Source organism: Sarcophilus harrisii, chromosome 3 (genome assembly GCF_902635505.1).
Source record: "Sarcophilus harrisii chromosome 3, mSarHar1.11, whole genome shotgun sequence".
Taxonomy (NCBI): domain Eukaryota; kingdom Metazoa; phylum Chordata; class Mammalia; order Dasyuromorphia; family Dasyuridae; genus Sarcophilus; species Sarcophilus harrisii.
Window position 1 is genome coordinate 608,706,155 of NC_045428.1, and position 17,685 is coordinate 608,723,839.

Here is a 17,685-nt window from a genome sequence, read left to right on the forward strand (position 1 = left end):
ATATGAGTAATATGGATGCTCTGACTTTTTTCTTATTGTGCAGAAGGATCCCTTTATTATTTAGGGTTTTTTTAAATTGCAAACACTTGATTTTTCTGCTTGCTTCATTTATTCATTATACATTCATAATCTTTTCCTTTTATTACTCCATAAAACTAAAAAAGAAAAAAAAAACTTAATTGTAAGTAACCACAGTCCAGCAAAACAAATTCCCAGACTGGCCACGTCACCAAATGTATCTCTGCTTTCTAGTGGTTTGTTTCTTCTTCTCTTCTGACATCCTATTGCTATTTCCTTTACTATTGTAAATGTATCGATTCTGCTTGTGATATATAGTGGCACTAATAATTACGACTCCTCTCTCTCTATTAAGTCCCTTGAAGGTTTTTTGTGCTATTTAAACCTCCCCGTTCCACCATCTAGCAAGCATTCACATAAAGAATCCCAGGATAAACGTCTAAGAACGGTCCTTTGGAAGGGCCCTTGTTCTCTCATTTGCTATCCTGACGTCCTAGTGATATCCGCTGGCAGTGGATCCTTGTGCCCACATCGGGGACTTCTTATTCCCATGCAAGGAAGCTTTCCCTTCTTGCTTGTTTTTTTCCTTATGCTCCTGAGGTCTCCGCTTGATAGATGGGTCTACATAGGTCCAAAATGACCCGGCACACCAGAGATTACAGATGAGATAAGCATCCTTTGTTAGCAAACCCTTGAGTAGGAATCGGGGAAAACAAGCATTTCAGTACTGGGCCAAGAGTATCCTCTCAAAACTATGGTTTGGACAGTGCAGGAAGCAGATACTTTGCTTGTCTAAGTCGTTCCCTGAAGAATCACGGGAAACTGGTAACATGAATTACAGAGAGCCCCTTTCCCATCTGTTTAAGTGAAAGCCGAGAAGCCACCTTGGGAGCTGTTGGGAAACCACCCAACCCCATGGATTAATCTGTTGCGATTTGGAGCTCTGCAGCATCCCCAGCACTGGGCTCCTCTCCCTGAGGCTTCCACTAGCCAGGTCTGGCTGGGATCAGCCCGGATGCAGGTAAGTGTTTCTTTTTCTTTCTCTCTCCCCCCCCCCCCCCCCCCCCCCCCCGCCAGCATGGACACTGATTGACCAAAAAAAAGTTACTCATTTGGAGAAACATTTGCTGCCAAATATAGAAATTAAAATGAATAAAAGAACTGGATCCATTCTCTTCATTTTAATGAAGGAATCCTCCTCTCCCCCTCTCTCCCTACCCCCATGTGTGGAAAAAAAGAAGCAGAGAAGGCTTCATTTCCAGGATTCCTTCGCGCACCGCAGCCCCAAACCCCACCATATGGTCCGGTGCTTCCTGGGACTGGTAGTTCAAGGAGTCGATTGTTATTCTCACATTTACTTTCCTTTTACTGAGAGAGGGAGAGAGCGAGCAAGTGCGAAGCACGGAGAGGGAACCTCACGCAGCTTGGGGCTGGACTTCATGGGCTCCCTGTGCGCAGGCGCACTAGGCCGGGACTTGGTCAGTTGCGGCTTGCCCAGTGCGATCTGCTGCCCCTCCCCCCCCCCAGGGAGTGCGCTTCCGCCTTGCCGCTCCCCCCTCCCCCCGGAGACCCGGCATCGCCCTGGGGAGGTGAGTGTGAGCGCGGGCTGGGCCTAGTGGGGTGTCCCTGGGGCGGAGAGCGCAGGACCCCGGCCGGATGCTGATGCTCAAGAACCATGTGCGCCTCCCCATGGCCTCCCCGAGAGTCCCCAACCCGGAGGATTGTGCCAGTCTCCCCCGTGATGGGGCTGCAGCCTTCCCTCTTCAGCTGCCTCCGTGTGCCCAGACTCCGAGTCTTTTAAAAAGTACATCAGTGAAAGTACATCAGAATCCTCTCCAGCCTCCGGACCTTTGCACAGGCTGTTCCTCCCCCTGGCCTATCTCACCCCCACCCCCCACAACCCACATCCCGTTTTCTCCCCCCCCCCACCCACCCCTTGCCTCATTGCTCCGCTTTAGCATCCTGAAGCTCTTGCAAAGCTTCCGTTGGGGTGCACCCACCTCCCCCCATCCAGCCCTTCCTTAGTTGCAATCTGGCCCCAGATTTCTCTGACCTTCCAGGGTGTTCTGGGGTCCCCCTGCGGTTTATGGGGAAGGGCTTACACTGGAATATAAATGATTTGCCGGGAATCTCCATGTCTGGGATCCAGTTTGAACTCTGGTTATCCAGACTCCTAAGGCTTGTCCCGGGTACAATAACCCCCTCCCTCACCCCCATCTACAGAATTTTGGTGCGTGTGTATGGGAACTTTGTCGTCACTCACTTGTGTTCCCTTCTGGGCTCCTTCCAGCCATGGATTGAGTCACTGTTTTCTCTGCATCCCTCTTGCCCACAGTGGTTCCTTGCACATAGTAGGAATCTAGTGCAGATATTTTGAATCGAATGGCCATGAAGGACTGGACTGCAGAGCCTGGGGAACTGATGAGAGTTTATTAGTATTAGTTCCAGAGCCGAGACTTGTACTGTGGAACTTCACTTGTGTTGGGCCCATCTCTTGTCCACTGGAGTGTAAAGCTAGCCCTCCTGGGGGGCCCCAAGCATAAATAACAGTAATATTATTCTAGATCATTTGTGCCTCTACTATCCACTGGTTGACCTGTCATCTTGTAGCCGGCAAAGAATTGTGAAAGAAAAGAGTGAATTTAGAAAGTTAGTCTATCAGTAAGCAATTATGAAATGCCTGCTGTGTACCTGTCATTGCTATAGGTGGTGAAGATACATCTCCTCTGGAGATGGCAGGCAAACAAATGGGTACAAAATAGGTGTAGACAGGAGAAACTGGAGGCGAGAAGGAAGACACCAGTCACATTAAGAAGAGAGAAAGCCAGGGAGTCAGAGTAGAGGGGAGAGCATTTCAGGCAAGGATTTAGCACGAGAAAATGCCCTGAGTAGAGAGATGGAGGATCTTGTTCATGGAACAGCCAGAGGGACTGGGCTGAGGACTGAAGAGTACAGGAAAGGTGGGAGGGGGCCAGGTTATGCAGGACTTTGGATTCCAGACAGAGAATTTTATGTGATTGTCGAGGTAAGAGGAGGCCACTGCACTTGATTGAGTAGGGTGTCAATATAGTCGAACCTGCAGGTCCGAAAAATCTTTTTGGCTTCCGAAAGAAGAATGTACTGGAGTGGGGAGAGACTGGAGGCAGGTAGACAGTAATCCAGGTTTGAGGTGAAGATGCTTGCCCCAGAATGAGGGGGAGGGTGTTATAGGAGAGGAGGAGGGGTATTGAAGAAGTGAAATGGACAAGAGATGTTGCAGAGATGAAAAAAACAAGGGATGTTGCAGGGGTGAAATGGACATGAGATGTTGCAGAAGTGAAAAGAACAAGAGATGTTGCAGGGGTGAAATGGACAAAAGATGTTGCACGAGAGTGAAATGGACAAGGGATGTTGCGAGGTGAAATGGACAAAGAATGTTGCAAGGGAGTGAAATGGACAAGGGTGTTTATGTATGGAGATCTGCTAGCATGAGTCTGTCTACGTTGTAGGAAGGAGAGTTAGGAAGGGGAGTAATAAGAAATATCTGTAAAAGTAAGTGGCAAAGCTTTTTACTTATGCAGAGGTCCATTTCTCTTTTTGAAACACATTTTTGTTGATTTTTTTAAAAATCATGTACAATTCGCAGTATGTGTGTATGCTCCTCCTCCCTTTGAATCTGGCCTTTTTAAAAGGAAGAAAGTAAAAGTCCACAAAATCAAGTGACATCCAAGGAAAAAAAAAAGGGGGGGGGGAACCTAGTCTTATTTATTATTCCACACCTCTGATCTCCCATTTTTGCACAACAGTGGGGAAAAAGTCTTCTTAGAGCTTTTTTTTGGGACCAAGCTTGGCCTCTATAATTTTGAGCAATCTTTCCATTTGGACTGTTCTTTTGCTGCTCTTCTCTCTAATGATATTGTTGCAGTCAGTGTGTCTTGCTTTCTTGGCCTTGCTGACTATTCAAAATCAGTTCTCATAAGTCTTCCCAGCCTTCTTTATATTCTTCATATCATTTTCTCTCAAATCATAGTAATATTCCATTTCATTGGTGTATCATAAGTTGTTGAGTCTTTAATTGATAGCCTCCCACTCTATTTTCAATTTTTTACTAGCACACATGCAAAAAAAAAAAAAAAAGGCACAACTTTTGGTGCAGAGAGACTTTTCTTTTGCTCATTGATGTCTTAGAGCTATATGTCTAGTCATTTATCGCTGGATCAAAGTATAGGAACATTTTAGTCATTTTATTTGGATAATTCGACATTTGATTTTATTTTTTCTCAAATCAAAATTTTTTTATTTAAATTTTGAATCCCATATTCTCTTTTTGATAATGCAAGCAATTGGCTATGGATTAGACATGTGCAGTCATGCAAACATATTACCACAGAAGCGGTGTTAGCATAATTTTAAATTGTTTTTCTGGAGGCCTTTAAATACCTAACTAAAGATTTTATGTTTTCAGTTTGAGGCAGCAGGGAGCCAGTGAAGATGTTTGAGCAGTGCTGTGTTAGACCTATGTTTTAAAATTATTAGGAGAGTGATTGGGTGGAATATGGGGCAAGAGAAGAAAGGCTAGAAGTAGGGAGAGGGGAGAGGAGTGTGCTGTAACCTCATAGGTAAACTTGGCATCTCAACACTTAGTAATTCCATATTTTTGCTTTTTCCCTCAAAGTCGCCATGGGCTCTTCAGGACCTCCTTGGGCTCACTCTGCAATGCTGACCAGGGCCTTCTCCCCTAGGATGTAGAAATCTCCAAGCTGTCCTCAGTCTCCCTCATGCCTTTGTCCCTCCTTTGTCTCCCTATAGCCATGACAGATTCTGTAGACATTGACTTTCTCCCAAACTGGAGCATGGAGGAAGAAGAGGCTGAGGAAGTAACCTTTGAACTCCTGACAGTCAAGCCCCAGGTAACTTCTAGGTTCCTCTCTTTTTCCCTCTCTAACTTCTCAGAGCATGGATACATTTTCTTGGATCTTGGGCCTGTCTGCTCACCCAGGCCCCAGAATCCCTGGGGTCCCAGGAGTGAGGGCCCTCAAGACAGGGCCCATGGGGACTCCCATTCCTTAGAGTTATTGAGACTCTTCAAGCAGCCGACAACATTCATGGCCTTTAACTTGAGGGAAAGAAATGCTTGCCCTCCTTATACCCCAAGGAGATACTAAAGAAGGGAAAGGGACCCGTATGTGCCAAAATGTTTGTGGGAGCCCTGTTTGTAGTGGCTAGAAGCTGGAAACTGAGTGGATGCCCATCAATTGAAGAATGGTTGGGTAAATTGTGGTATATGAATGTTATGGAATATTATTGTTCTGTAAGAAATGACCAGCAGGATGAATACAGAGAGGCCTGGAGAGACTTACATGAACTGAGGCTAAGTGAAATGAGCAGAACCAAGAGATCATTATATATGTCAACAACAATACTGTATGAAGATGTAATCTGATGGAAGTGGATTTCTTTGAAAAAGAGACCTAATTCAGTTCCAACTGATCAATGATGGACAGAAGCAGCTACACCCAAAGAAAAAACACTGGGAAATGAATGTAAACTGTTTGCATTTTTGTTTTTCTTCCCAGGTTATTTTTACCTTCTGAATCCAATTCTCCCTGTGCAACAAGAAAACTGTTTGGATCTGCACACATACATTGTATCTAGGATATACTAGGACATATTCAACATATATAGGACTGCTTGCCATCTAGGGGAGGGGGTGGAAGGTGGGAGGGAAAAATCGGAACAGAAGTGAGTGCAAGGGATAATGTTGTAAAAAAATTACCCTGGCATGGATTCTGTCAATAAAAAGTTACTATAATAATAAAAAAAAAAGTCTAGCACCAAGAAGAATAAAGCCAAGACTGCCAAGAAAAGCTAAAGAAAAAAAAAGAAATGCTTGCCCTCACATGTGCCATCTTGGCATCTAGAACCTGGAGTGGGGTCTCCGGAGAGCAGCCAAGACCATCATGCAGCTGCCCAGTCTTGGAAGTCAGATGCCCCCATCTCAGGAACCAGAACTTAGTCATGCCAGAAGCCCAGAAGTTCAGCACCCCGATCAGCAGGGCTGTGTGTGACCAGGACTAGTAGACTGTGTTCTCCATATCCCTGTGGTTGTCACCATCTTCTAAGATGGCCCTCTGTGCCATCTGGCCCTCCATGGTCCCTACCTCCAGCTCCTCCTCCCCTCATCCCATCTTCAGGTACTCCTTGAAACCAGAGCCCATTTACTGACTGCCTCTCCCAGGCTCCTGGACACAGGGAAGGCAGGAAGAGTTCCTGCTCCCCCACTGCTCACCTGTAGCCTTTCTCTTTCAAGTTTTAACCATTTCATCTGTGTCACTCAGTGTCTAGAAGGCTGCTTGGGGGTTTGAATCACAGGGTATGCATTTATTAAATCAGATGTATCCCGTCCTTCTTTGTTTGCCTTGACCAGTGCCTTTTGTAATCTTGTCATAGGCTGCTTCATAGGTTGTGCTGATTGTGTCCCTGCCCCTCCCCCTCCTCCTCCCTCCACCTAGGAAGGGTTAATTGAGGGGGAAGAGTCATGAGATGGGAAATGCCCTAATGCCTTCTGCTGCGAAGCACCATACTTAGAATTGTACTTAACTGCTTTCTTGTCTAATTCTTCATCCTTTCACCTAGTTTATCTGGATCCTCCCCCCTCCTGCTCTTTCTTCTTTTTCCTTATTCTAGAACTTATATAATTTCCTAAAGCCAGTTGTATTAAATTATATATATAAAGAATGTCTTTGGAAATTAAGTCAGGTCCATAATCATTGTAGTATTGACATAGTTGCTCTCCTACTAATTTCCACTTGTCTGGATTCAGTTCCTTTTTCTTAGAGAACCAAAAAGATGTGTACGGTACTGTTTCTAAAAGTTCAATGATCTGCTCCCAAGTTACAATCAAACCTTGATTTTTTATCAGTCTGAGCAAGCTTTTGACACATTTTCCCTGAAGAGGAAAAGAAGGCTGTTTTCTAAATATCTGTCCCATTTTAACTGAAATACTACTTTAGCCCTTAAAAGTTTCCTTGTCTGTTTTTGTACTCACCCTAATTTCTGGGTCACAAATGAAGGTTCTTGGTCCCACGTTCTGGCACCAAAAGGTAATGTTCTCTCTAAAATGTAATGTTCTCTGTTGAGGTTTTCTTGGGGTCTCTGGAGGCAGCCTTTGTTTCAGTTTAGTAATCACCACAAGTGCAGCCAGGGGTTAAAGTCCAAATCCTTTATTGTCTCCTTCAAAGTCTTGTCTCCTTCACTTGGGGTTGGCTAGTGGATCTTGGTTTCTGTGGGGGAGGCAGGAGGACCTGCCACCATTTCTCTGTCTTCCCTTGTTCTCATTCTGGCTGAGTTTGTCCGTGCTTATATCCTCTCTTATCAAAGATGTGAATCATGTACTGAACTAGAGAACTGTGAAGCATCCTGCTAAACAACCATTGTCTCTATCAATTCCACTGACTTAGCACCTTGTTTCAAGTTCTTGCCCATAACAAAGGAGGTCAAGGCCATCCCAAGCCATCACCCCTCATCTTGATTTCATCTTGTCACTGGCCTGTGATGGCTTTGGAAGAGAGAATGAAAACAACAACTTCATGCAACTCTGTCTCACTTAAATCCAACTTATTTATGAATCAAACGACATCACCATATGACTTTATCATCCCTACCCATCTCAGTGTCCTGTGGGGACAGGCAAGTGATCAAACAGTACTCCTACCTAAATATTCACATACAACCAAAGGCAGGATGGCCACCAGAACACAGTGTCAGGAAATGAGAGTGATTCCCTAAGCATGAATGGTTTGTTGCTTACTTGGAGGTTAAGTTGAACCAGCACACAGTTGGCAACAGTGGAGCAGAAAATGAGTGGGCAACTTTCAGAGACTTGCTGTACAGCACTGCGTTTATTTATCTGGGTCAGAACACTCACAAATATTAAGATTGGTTTTTTATGAAAATGGTGGAGAAATTCCGAAACTGCCAAATGAAAAACCAGAACTCCACAGAGTATACCAGCAGGATAGTTCATCCATCCCTAAGGTAGCATTTAACTCCATTTAAAGCAAAATGCAAGCAAAGCTTTTAGATTTCAGTGGTCAATGTGTTAATTCTATGACTCATAGGTAGGAAGGAGGAGTATTCTCTGGACCAGATTATTACTGACCAGATTACCAGTCAGCAATGAACTGAGGAGTAGTCTCCGGAATCAGGCAGATTGTCAGACTACCTTTATTATGTTATATAGAGTCATAAATTCCTCAGGAAACACTCACTTATTCTATAGGAAACTCTCTCTAAATTTCCTCCTGTCACCTCCATCTCTTTCCCCTTAGAACCATGGAGATCTAAGAAGAGATGTGTTCATTTCAGGAATTACTGACATTCCAGGATGTGGCTGTGAACTTCACCCAGGAAGAGTGGAGAAGTCTGGACCCTTCCCAGAGGGCCCTGTACAGGGAAGTGATGCTGGAGACCTTTGAGAACCTCATCTCTCTGGGTAAGGATGCCCATCTCTCCTTTGAGCAGGACTCTGATCACCGGGGCGGGGGGGGGCAGGGGGGGGTCTGGTTGCTGAAAGTGAGAGACGAATTCTCCTGATTGGAGACTTTTGTGAAGTATTGACTGAAGGGAAATTCTGGAAGTAGTGTCTTTGTTCTCTGTTCCCTGGTGAAAGGGCTTCACCTTTCACAGATGGACATCCTATGACTTCATTGTCCAGGTCTTGAAGGTCTGGCTTCCTAATTCTTTGTCTCCCCAGGGAAAAGGCTCTTGCTGTCTCAGGGCCCATGTGTCCTTTCTTCTCAGCAGCGAGGGGGCCAGTGAATCAGTGGTCTCTCTGAGTTACATCCAGTCTCCATCCTAGAGAGGGGTTGAGCCCTGGTTTCTCAGCCCTCTCAGCAGGACCTCTTTTCCCTTAAGAGAAAAGGGCCAGGATGGGATTTGGAGAAGTTTTTCTGACCCCAGAACTTCTTTGTTTCTCTCCCCATGACCAGGACTTCCAGTTTTTAAGCCAGATGTGACCTCCTGGTTAGAAAAAGAAGCGCCAAAAGAACCCAACCCAGGTAAGTGTTGACAGAAGAAGGGCAAATGGGAATCATGGAGAGTGTAACTCAAGTAGAACACCTTGGAAATGTTAGCCAAGGGGTTCTTCCCAAGAGTCCATGAGGAAGGGATGAAACAAATGTGTATTTCTTGTTTTATACTTCATAACATTACAACAATTTATCTGTCGAAGCTCCGACATGCTACCTGAAGCAACGGGGCTCTTTAGCAAGCATAAGAGTAGACTTCTGGGAAGAAGCGATAGCTACCTCCTAAACCTTCCAGCTGCATCAAGTCCGCTCTGCGACAACTGCAATAGAGCTTCTGAGCTTGAGAAATATGAGGAGGCTGGATCACATCCCAGTGCTTTCCTCTGGCTACAAATGCCTCTTTGGATGCTATTGCTGTTCATCCTTCTCATCTTGAGGATAATGTCTTGACTTGTAAGTGCCACAGAGTTGTCCAATGGCAAGATAAGCATCAGGATGATTGATTGTGGTGCACATGCAGTGGGTGATCTTGGGCTTTTTAGATTAATATCTTTTCCAGGTCTCAATTTGTCTGAGGTACTCAATGATAAAATGATAAAAGGCTATGTAAGAATCCAGACCAAAAAAATAGCCTACTTTATCCTCACAAAAGTATCAATCTGGGAGGGAAATACCCTCTGAGTTTCTTGCAAAAAACAATTGCAATTTTATACTTACTTTAAATCTTGGGTTACCAAAGCTTGGGCTGGGAACTATTACTGGCCATTCAGTGAAAACCAAAGTGATTTGACATCAGGTAGCTCTATTTAAATTGCAATAGTTTTTTTTTTGAAGTATAAAAATGAGAGATTTGTTGCTATTTTGTGATTAATAAATTGCTAAATTGGCTGTCATTTTCCCACAAATAAATTCACCAGTACAGAACTTGGTTCTTAACTAGACTGAGGAACGAGGCAGAAAGAGCAAATATCATGGGTAACACAACTTATATGCTTCTATCTGTGTACTGTACATTATTTCCACCAAGGAAAAGTGTCCAAACAGATTAGTGGGACCATATGACCTCCACAACCTTTGTGGCAAAGCAATTACAGAGATAATAGAATTGAACTCCAACATTTCCTTTGATTTGGTAGATCTGCACTCTTGTTGCTTGAACATATTTAAGTTTTTAAAAACTATACAGAAAGGGAAAAAAACTGATCTTAAAGAATATTGAACCAGTGAGTCAAAAATATGACTAATTTCTAAATCATCTTTGATTTGATCCTAAAGGAATGTAACACTCTAACAGTTTGAGAATTAGGCAAATAGGATTGTTCTGGGGAAAAGGCTATATAAAGAAAATCCATGTGTTCTTACTATATAGTTAGAACAACTTGGAATCTTTCATTTGTAAATTATATTTCTATGCTACCTAATATTCATTTCAATTCAAATAGATTCTTGGTTACCAAGAATAATTCCAGTCTAATTTGGAGGCAGATTTGGTGGCCAGATGTGTCCTTTCTGAGCTTCTAAAAATATAATGTTCAACTATTCTTAAAAGACTAGCAAAACACTTCAGAAACAAATGTCTTACAAATCATTTTTTAATTCATTTATTACCTGTGCACAAGAAGAATAGTTGATAAACCCAAAAAGAAACAGTTTTATTTTTATATGGTGATTAAAATTAATTGAAATATCATGACATTTTCGGTGAAAATAACATTTCTAATTACAAAGTAATAATGCATGTAAGAATTGCTATGGTAAAGCTGAAATTTCAGCCTTAGACAAAAGCACTTTCTGGGAATAATATAGTGCTTCTTCAATCCGCAGAAAGACCAAAAGGTAATTTATAGTCACAATCTATGAAAGTTGAGACAATTGGAGCATCTAGATGGCACAGTGAATAGAGCACCACCCCTGAAGTCAGAAGGATCTGAGTTCAAACGTAATCTCAGACACTTAACACTTCCTAGCTGTGTGACCCTGGGCAAGTCACTTACCCCCAATTGCCTCAGCAAAAAGAAAGAAAGAAAAAAAGTTGAGACAATGTTACAATGTAGTTTCTGAACAATTAAATATATACATCAAGAGCTAATCATCAAGATCAGCATTTTTACTATATTTTAAATGTAGTTGCCTAAACAATACTTTTGCTGAGAGATATTTATCAAATCTCTATTTATCAAAAATTATCAAAAACTGTCAAAATTGTTGTAAAATTTACACAATGAAGGAAATATCTGTTTTCATATTTGATTGTTTTCTCTCTTTTTTGCGCAATTGGCTTTTTAAGAGTGTTTTTTTTTCCCAAATATTCTTTTTCAAAAAATCATAAATGAGGGGCAGCTAGTTGGTGGAATAGATAGAGCACCAGCCCTGAATTCAGGAGGACCTGAGTTCTAATGGCTTCAGATACTTATCACTTCCTGGCTGTGTGATCCTGTGCAAGTTATTTAACCTTAATTGCCTCAGCAAAAGGAAAAAAAAAAGAAAGAAAGAAAAGAAATCATAAATGAAAACCATGCAGGATAATAAATTATCCTAATATTTTGGGAAAAAAATTAAAAATTAAAAATCTAGCCCTCAAACCACAAGATATCTTATAAAATATAAGTGACCAAAAGTTATATTCCTCTGGACAGTGCACCCACATATAGGGGTATGACTCCCCAATTAGAGAGAGGAACCACACACAGCCAGGGAAAGAAAAGATGGGGCAGGAGGAGGAGGCAGAAGAGAGGAAGAACCACTACTGGCATTTTTGGTCCTCAGTACTATTTAAAGTCTGTCCTTCGTTCTCAGAGGGCCAGTGACATCACAAGGGAGATGTCTTGATTTGTGAGTGACAACGTCAAGGTATCTGGTGATGGCCCTCTCTGAACGAACAGTTATCCACAGTGAGGAGAGGAGAAAGACACCTACATGGAAAACTCACGTGGCCAAAGAGACTTATTAAAGGGTATATCTGGCTGGCATCGTAGCAAGAAGGCTCCGGATGTGTGTCCGTGGGTGGGTAGGGAGACATCCCGATCTCACCCAGACCCCTCATGCTCCTTGTTGCTGTCCTAGCCACTTTATGAGCTGTCATCTCATGGGTACCCTTCCTTTTCCATGGCCAGCTCTGAGAATGGTAATTAAGTCTACAATTCCTGGGAAGGACATGTGTTTGTCAGCTTCTCCTGTGGCTCCACTTGCCATCTCTGTGGCTTCTCAGGGACAGCCTCTCCCTTCCTGCCCTGTCCCTATACTTGTTACCCTAGAATGGCGAGCTACCTGGAGCCAGACACTACCTTGACTTTTGTAAGTTTGTCCCCAGCCCCCAGCACTAGCCTGGCACACAGATGCTTTCTCTGATTCCTTTCTTAGCAGTCTTGGATTTCAGCTTCCCTAATTCTGTCTTCTGCATTTTAGTCATCATTCTTCTTAGTGAAACACTTAATCTCAAACCTAATAGAAAAGCTTCCCTTTTCCTAACACAAACAACAGCAGATATTGCCATACGTTTTTCTTCAGGCTCTCTTTGTCAGCAAAGGCGAGGTATCCCTGAGGACCAATCTCTGAATCAGGACATTTGTGTGGAAGCATCTTCCAAGGAAAGACTGCAAAAGGTTGGTCTCTGAAATTGCCAAATAGGAGAAGCTGGGATGGATGAGGTCATGTTAGAGAAAGGATTAGAGGGGGGGAGTAGGAAGGTCAGATGAGGAACTTTCCTCAGGATGACACTTTTACTAAGGTGAGTTGTTCTCTCTCTCTCTCTCTCTCTCTCTCTCTCTCTCTCTACACACACACATATATATATATTTTCCATATTCCTATAGTAACAAACCTCAAGGGAAAAAATCTTACATTTTGAATATATACTAGAGAGAAGTCCTAAAGATTAAATGACTGTATAGTTTTTAGTCAATAAGGAAGCACATGAAAGAAATCATGTGAGTGTAACGAATTCAGAAATTTCTTCAGTAATGATTCTTGTCTTCTTTTACAGCATAGGGTTCACACTGGCAAGGAAGGCTATAAATTCAACAAATGTGGGCAAACCTTCAGCCAAAATGTACACCTTTTGCATTGTGAGGGAATTAATACTGATGATAACTTAAATGAACATGGGAAAGCCATAAGACACTTGGGAAGCCCTGATGATCATCAGAGAATTCAAGCCGAAAATAAATTATATCTTTTGAATAAATTCAGGAAAGGTTTTACTCTTTATCAGAGAGTTCAGGTTGGTGAAAACCCTTTTGATTGTAAAGAATCCAGTGAAGACTTAGAAAGAGAATATAAACTAAATGAGCACCAGAGAATTCATACTGGTGAGAAATCCTTTGAGTGTACTGACTGTGACAAAAAATTCAGCCTAAGGTCATCACTCATTAAGCATCAGAGAATTCATACTGGAGAGAAACCTTTTGGATGTATTGAGTGTGGGAAGAATTTTAGTGAGAAATCCTCACTTATTAAACATCAGAGAATTCATACTGATGAGAAACCCTTTGAGTGTCATGAATGTGGAAAGAAGTTTAGCTGGAGGCCATCACTTATTTCACATCAGAGAATTCATACTGGAGAAAAACCCTTTAAGTGTAATGAATGTGGGAAAAACTTTAGTCTGATATCATCACTTAATTTACATGGGAGAATTCACCTCGGAAAGAAACTCTTTGAATGTAATGTATGTCGGAAAGGCTTCCATTACAAATCTTATCTTATCCGACATCAGAGAATTCATACATGGGAGACACCCTTTGAGTATACTGAATGTAGAAAAACCTTCAGATGGAAGAGTCAGCTTGATAAGCATAGGAGAATTCATGTTGAAGAAAATCTTTTGGAATCTGATAATTGTGAAAAAAAAATTTAACCAAAAAGGAAATGGTGCTGAAAATGAAATAATTTATACTGGAGAGAAACCCTTTAAATGTAATTGAATGTGGCAAAACCTTTCAGTGGAAGTGTAAGCTTAATGAGCATCAGAGAATCCATAGTGGAGAGAAACCCTTTGGATGTAATGAATGTGGAAAAAGCTTCCGTCTGAGATCATCACTTATTTTACATCAGAGCATTCATACTGGAGAGCAACCCTTCGCATGCAGTGAATGTGGGAAAGCTATCCACAATAAATTCCAGCTTACAGTACATCAGAGACTTCATACTGGACAGAAAACTTTTGAGTGTAATGAATGTGGAAAAATCTTTTACAATAAATATCACTATACTCAACACCAGAGAATTCATACTGGTGAGAAATCCTTTGAATGTATTGACTGTGGGAAAAAATTCAGCCTAAGGTCATCACTCATTAAACATCAGAGAATTCATACTGGAGAGAAACCTTTTGGATGTATTGAGTTTGGGAAGAACTTTAGTGAGAAATCTTCACTTATTAGACATCAGAGAATTCATACTGGTGAGAAACCTTTTGAGTGTCATGAATGTGGGAAGAAGTTTAGGTGGAGGCCATCACTTATTTCACATCAGAGAATTCATACTGGAGAGAAACCCTTTGAATATAAGGAGTGTGGGAAAAACTTGAGCCAAAAGACATCACTTAATCTTCAAAGAATTCATAGTGCAGAGAAGCACATTAAATGTAATAACTCTGGGAAAGATTTCACTCAAAAGGAACATCAGAAAACTTACCTTGGAGAAAAACCCTTTAAGTGTAATGAATGTGGAGAAAACTTCAGCCTGAAGTTGTCACTCATAGTCCATCAGGGAATTCATACTGGAAAGAAACCCTTTGAATGTAATGAGTGTAGGAAAGTCTTCATAGGGAAGAGTCAATTGAACAAACACAAGAGAATTCACACAGGAAAGAAATCCTTCAAGTGTAACGAATGCCAGAAGTCCTTCCATGATAATGCTCATCTTACTGTACACCAGAGAATTCATACTGGAGAGAAGCCCTTTCATTGTAATGAATGTGGAAAAAACTTTAGTGAGAAGTCATCACTTGTAAAACATCAGAGAATTCATACTGGAGAGAAACCCTTTGAGTGCACTGAATGTGAGAAAGCCTTCCATTTCAAATCTCACTTTACTGTACATCAGAGAATTCATACTGGAGAGAAACCCTATGTGTGTAAAGAATGTGGGAGAAACTTCAGCCACAAGTCAACACTAATTTCTCATCAAGATATTCATAATGGAGATAAACCCTTTGAATGTAATGAATGTGGGAAAGCCTTCTACAGCAAATCTCACCTTGCTGAACACCAGAGAATTCACACTGGAGCAAAACCCTTTGAGTGTAAGGAGTGTGGGAAAAGTTTTCGTCAGAGAGCTTCATTTATTTCACACCAGAGGGTTCACACTGGAGAGAAACCCTTTGAGTGCAAAGAATGTGGGAAAAACTTTAACAGAAGGTCATCACTTATTTCACATCAGAGAATTCATACTGGAGAGAAACCCTTTGAATGTCATGAATGTGGGAAAAACTTTAGTCGTAAAGAAACACTTATTTCACATCAAAGAATTCATACTGGAGAGAAACCATTTGAATGTCATAAATGTGGGAAGAACTTTAGCCAGAGGTCATCATTTATTGCACATCAACGAATTCATACTAGTTAAAACAAACAAACAAAACTTTGAAATGACATTTGGAAAGCCTTCACCTAAAAGAAAAATTTTCTTCAATATCAGAGAATTCTCTTAGGGGAAAAAAAACCATTTTAATATAGAGAATATGGGGAAGCAGAAATTTCATCCAGATAACATCACTTAGCTTACATCAGGCAATTCATATTGGAAGAAATACTGTGCATGTAGTAACTGTGAGAAAGCCTTCTCCTAAAGGACCAAATTCCTACTTATATTTTTAAAATTCATATTAGAAATCTATTGATTCTTATTTTACATTGAGCATGTTAAAAAGAAATTTTAAGCATAAATCACCACTAAATGGGCATGAAAGAATTCATATAGGGGAGAATTTCTATTAATGTGATTAAGGTAGGAAAGCTTTCTGATTGAGAACAAACTTAGTAAACGTAAGAAATTTCCTTCTTTAGCCTAAGTCTCTCACTATAAGATGAGAAAGCCTTCAGATCATCTTTATTCTTCATATTCTCAGAATTCTTGGATTTGAGATAAAATACACAAAAGCAATGAATGTGTCAAGTCCTTCATTAGTGAGGATTTTCTATCGCTGATATTGCACACTACAGAGTACATAATCATGGAAATTCTATAAATCTTATTAAAGTCTATAAATGCAATTAAAGTAAGAAAGTCTTTAACCACACCCTTGGGACAGATTGCAGAATTAACACAAAAGAAAAAAGATTATGATTGCAAATGGTCATGGGAATATTGGAAATTTATTATTAGATGTTAGTGATTTCATGATGAATGGCAGTGATGACATGATAATATTAAAACAGTAGAACAATCAGCCATTTGTTGGAAGGTCAAGATGACCGAGTTTGTTGCCAGATGCAAGATTTTGTGGTATTTGAAGAGAAAAAAATGATTCGTCTTCCATGGCTTCCTCACTGATCCCCTTGCCATCAGGGGGCAAGAGATTGCAGTCCAGTGAGTCAAGTTTGGTTGATGCAGGATGTTAAATAATAATTAAACTACTCTTTAAAACTTATATTTAAAATATCTAAAACTCTAATAACCAATAAATGACATATTGCTAGAGGCCCTAAATCATATCAATGTTCACATGATTGCTACTCAAAGCCAAAGAAAAAAGTAGGTTGCAGCTGAATGAAATGATGACTTGTGATGACCGCATTAGCACCCTGGATACTTTAGAATCAGCTGGAGTCAGGATCAGCAAAAGTCTTTGATCTTTATTCTTTTTGGACATGAATGGAATAGCGATAAGACGTGAGAGAGATCTCCACGTGAATCCGTCCAGGAGTCATTCTGGCTTTCTCACTCCATCCCCTAAATCCTGCCTCAATCTCTCTATATGCCAACAGATCAAAACCTGCCAGAGTAGTGGGCAGGGCCATTCTTTCTCCAAGCATATCAAGCATATGCTGATAGAGTATTGACCAATTGGTAATTAGCCTTAAGTGCTCCGACCTCAGTGCATCTGCTCAGTTTCAGCCCATTACAATGACTTACATGTGTTCCATGGAGGCAAAGCAAGGAGTTGGCAAAATGAGTTTTACCATATTCCCCCAAAGTTACAAGAAACATTATTTCATGGGACTTTTGTATGTGTTACTAATAAAATATATTTCCTATGTAAACCAGCATTATTAACAGTTGCTGTGAATGAAGTGGTAGACAAATTTGATTAAGACCCTACAAATAAAATTGATACTTAGTGACTTGGATGAAAATTTAGGGAAAAGTTTGGATGAGGAGAACTATATGGATAAGTATGTCTCAGGGGAAAAAATGTGACTGATTCTGCAGATTATACAGAAGCTTCACATAAGTATGAACCTTTTCTTTAAAAAAAGAATTAGTAGAATTAGACCTGGAGAGAACTAAACAACATCATAAAAATTAAAATAAGACCATATTTTAGCAGACAGGAAAAGATATATTATTGATGTAAGAGTTTTCAAACCATCTGTTCATGAATGTAAAGATTGCACTTTATAATCAACCAGAATAATGATGAGAAAATATATAATGTAATATTTTAAATTGTACTTTATAAACAACCAGAACAGTAATAATGAGAAAATATGTAATG

At 40.9% G+C, this 17,685-nt stretch overlaps 1 protein-coding gene across 1 annotated transcript; it reads left to right on the forward strand.

Moving 5' to 3' along the window:
• The first annotated feature begins 1,033 nt into the window (after window positions 1–1,033).
• LOC111720103 (zinc finger protein 260-like) lies at window positions 1,034–17,685 on the forward strand. The gene is made up of 7 exons (XM_031961829.1): window positions 1,034–1,039; window positions 1,546–1,607; window positions 1,772–1,836; window positions 4,807–4,907; window positions 8,383–8,491; window positions 8,753–8,813; window positions 13,928–17,685. Exons 1-7 carry the CDS (start codon window positions 1,034–1,036, stop codon window positions 15,591–15,593), a joined length of 2,070 nt encoding a protein of 689 aa, XP_031817689.1. The 3' UTR covers window positions 15,594–17,685.

Bases quoted from the DNA above. Each gene is read 5' to 3' on its own strand.
- LOC111720103 (XM_031961829.1), top strand. The intron at 1,608-1,771 runs GTGAGTGTGAGC...ATGGGGCTGCAG, and splicing joins CCCGGCATCGCCCTGGGGAG to CCTTCCCTCTTCAGCTGCCT. The intron at 4,908-8,382 runs GTAACTTCTAGG...CTGACATTCCAG, and splicing joins TCCTGACAGTCAAGCCCCAG to GATGTGGCTGTGAACTTCAC.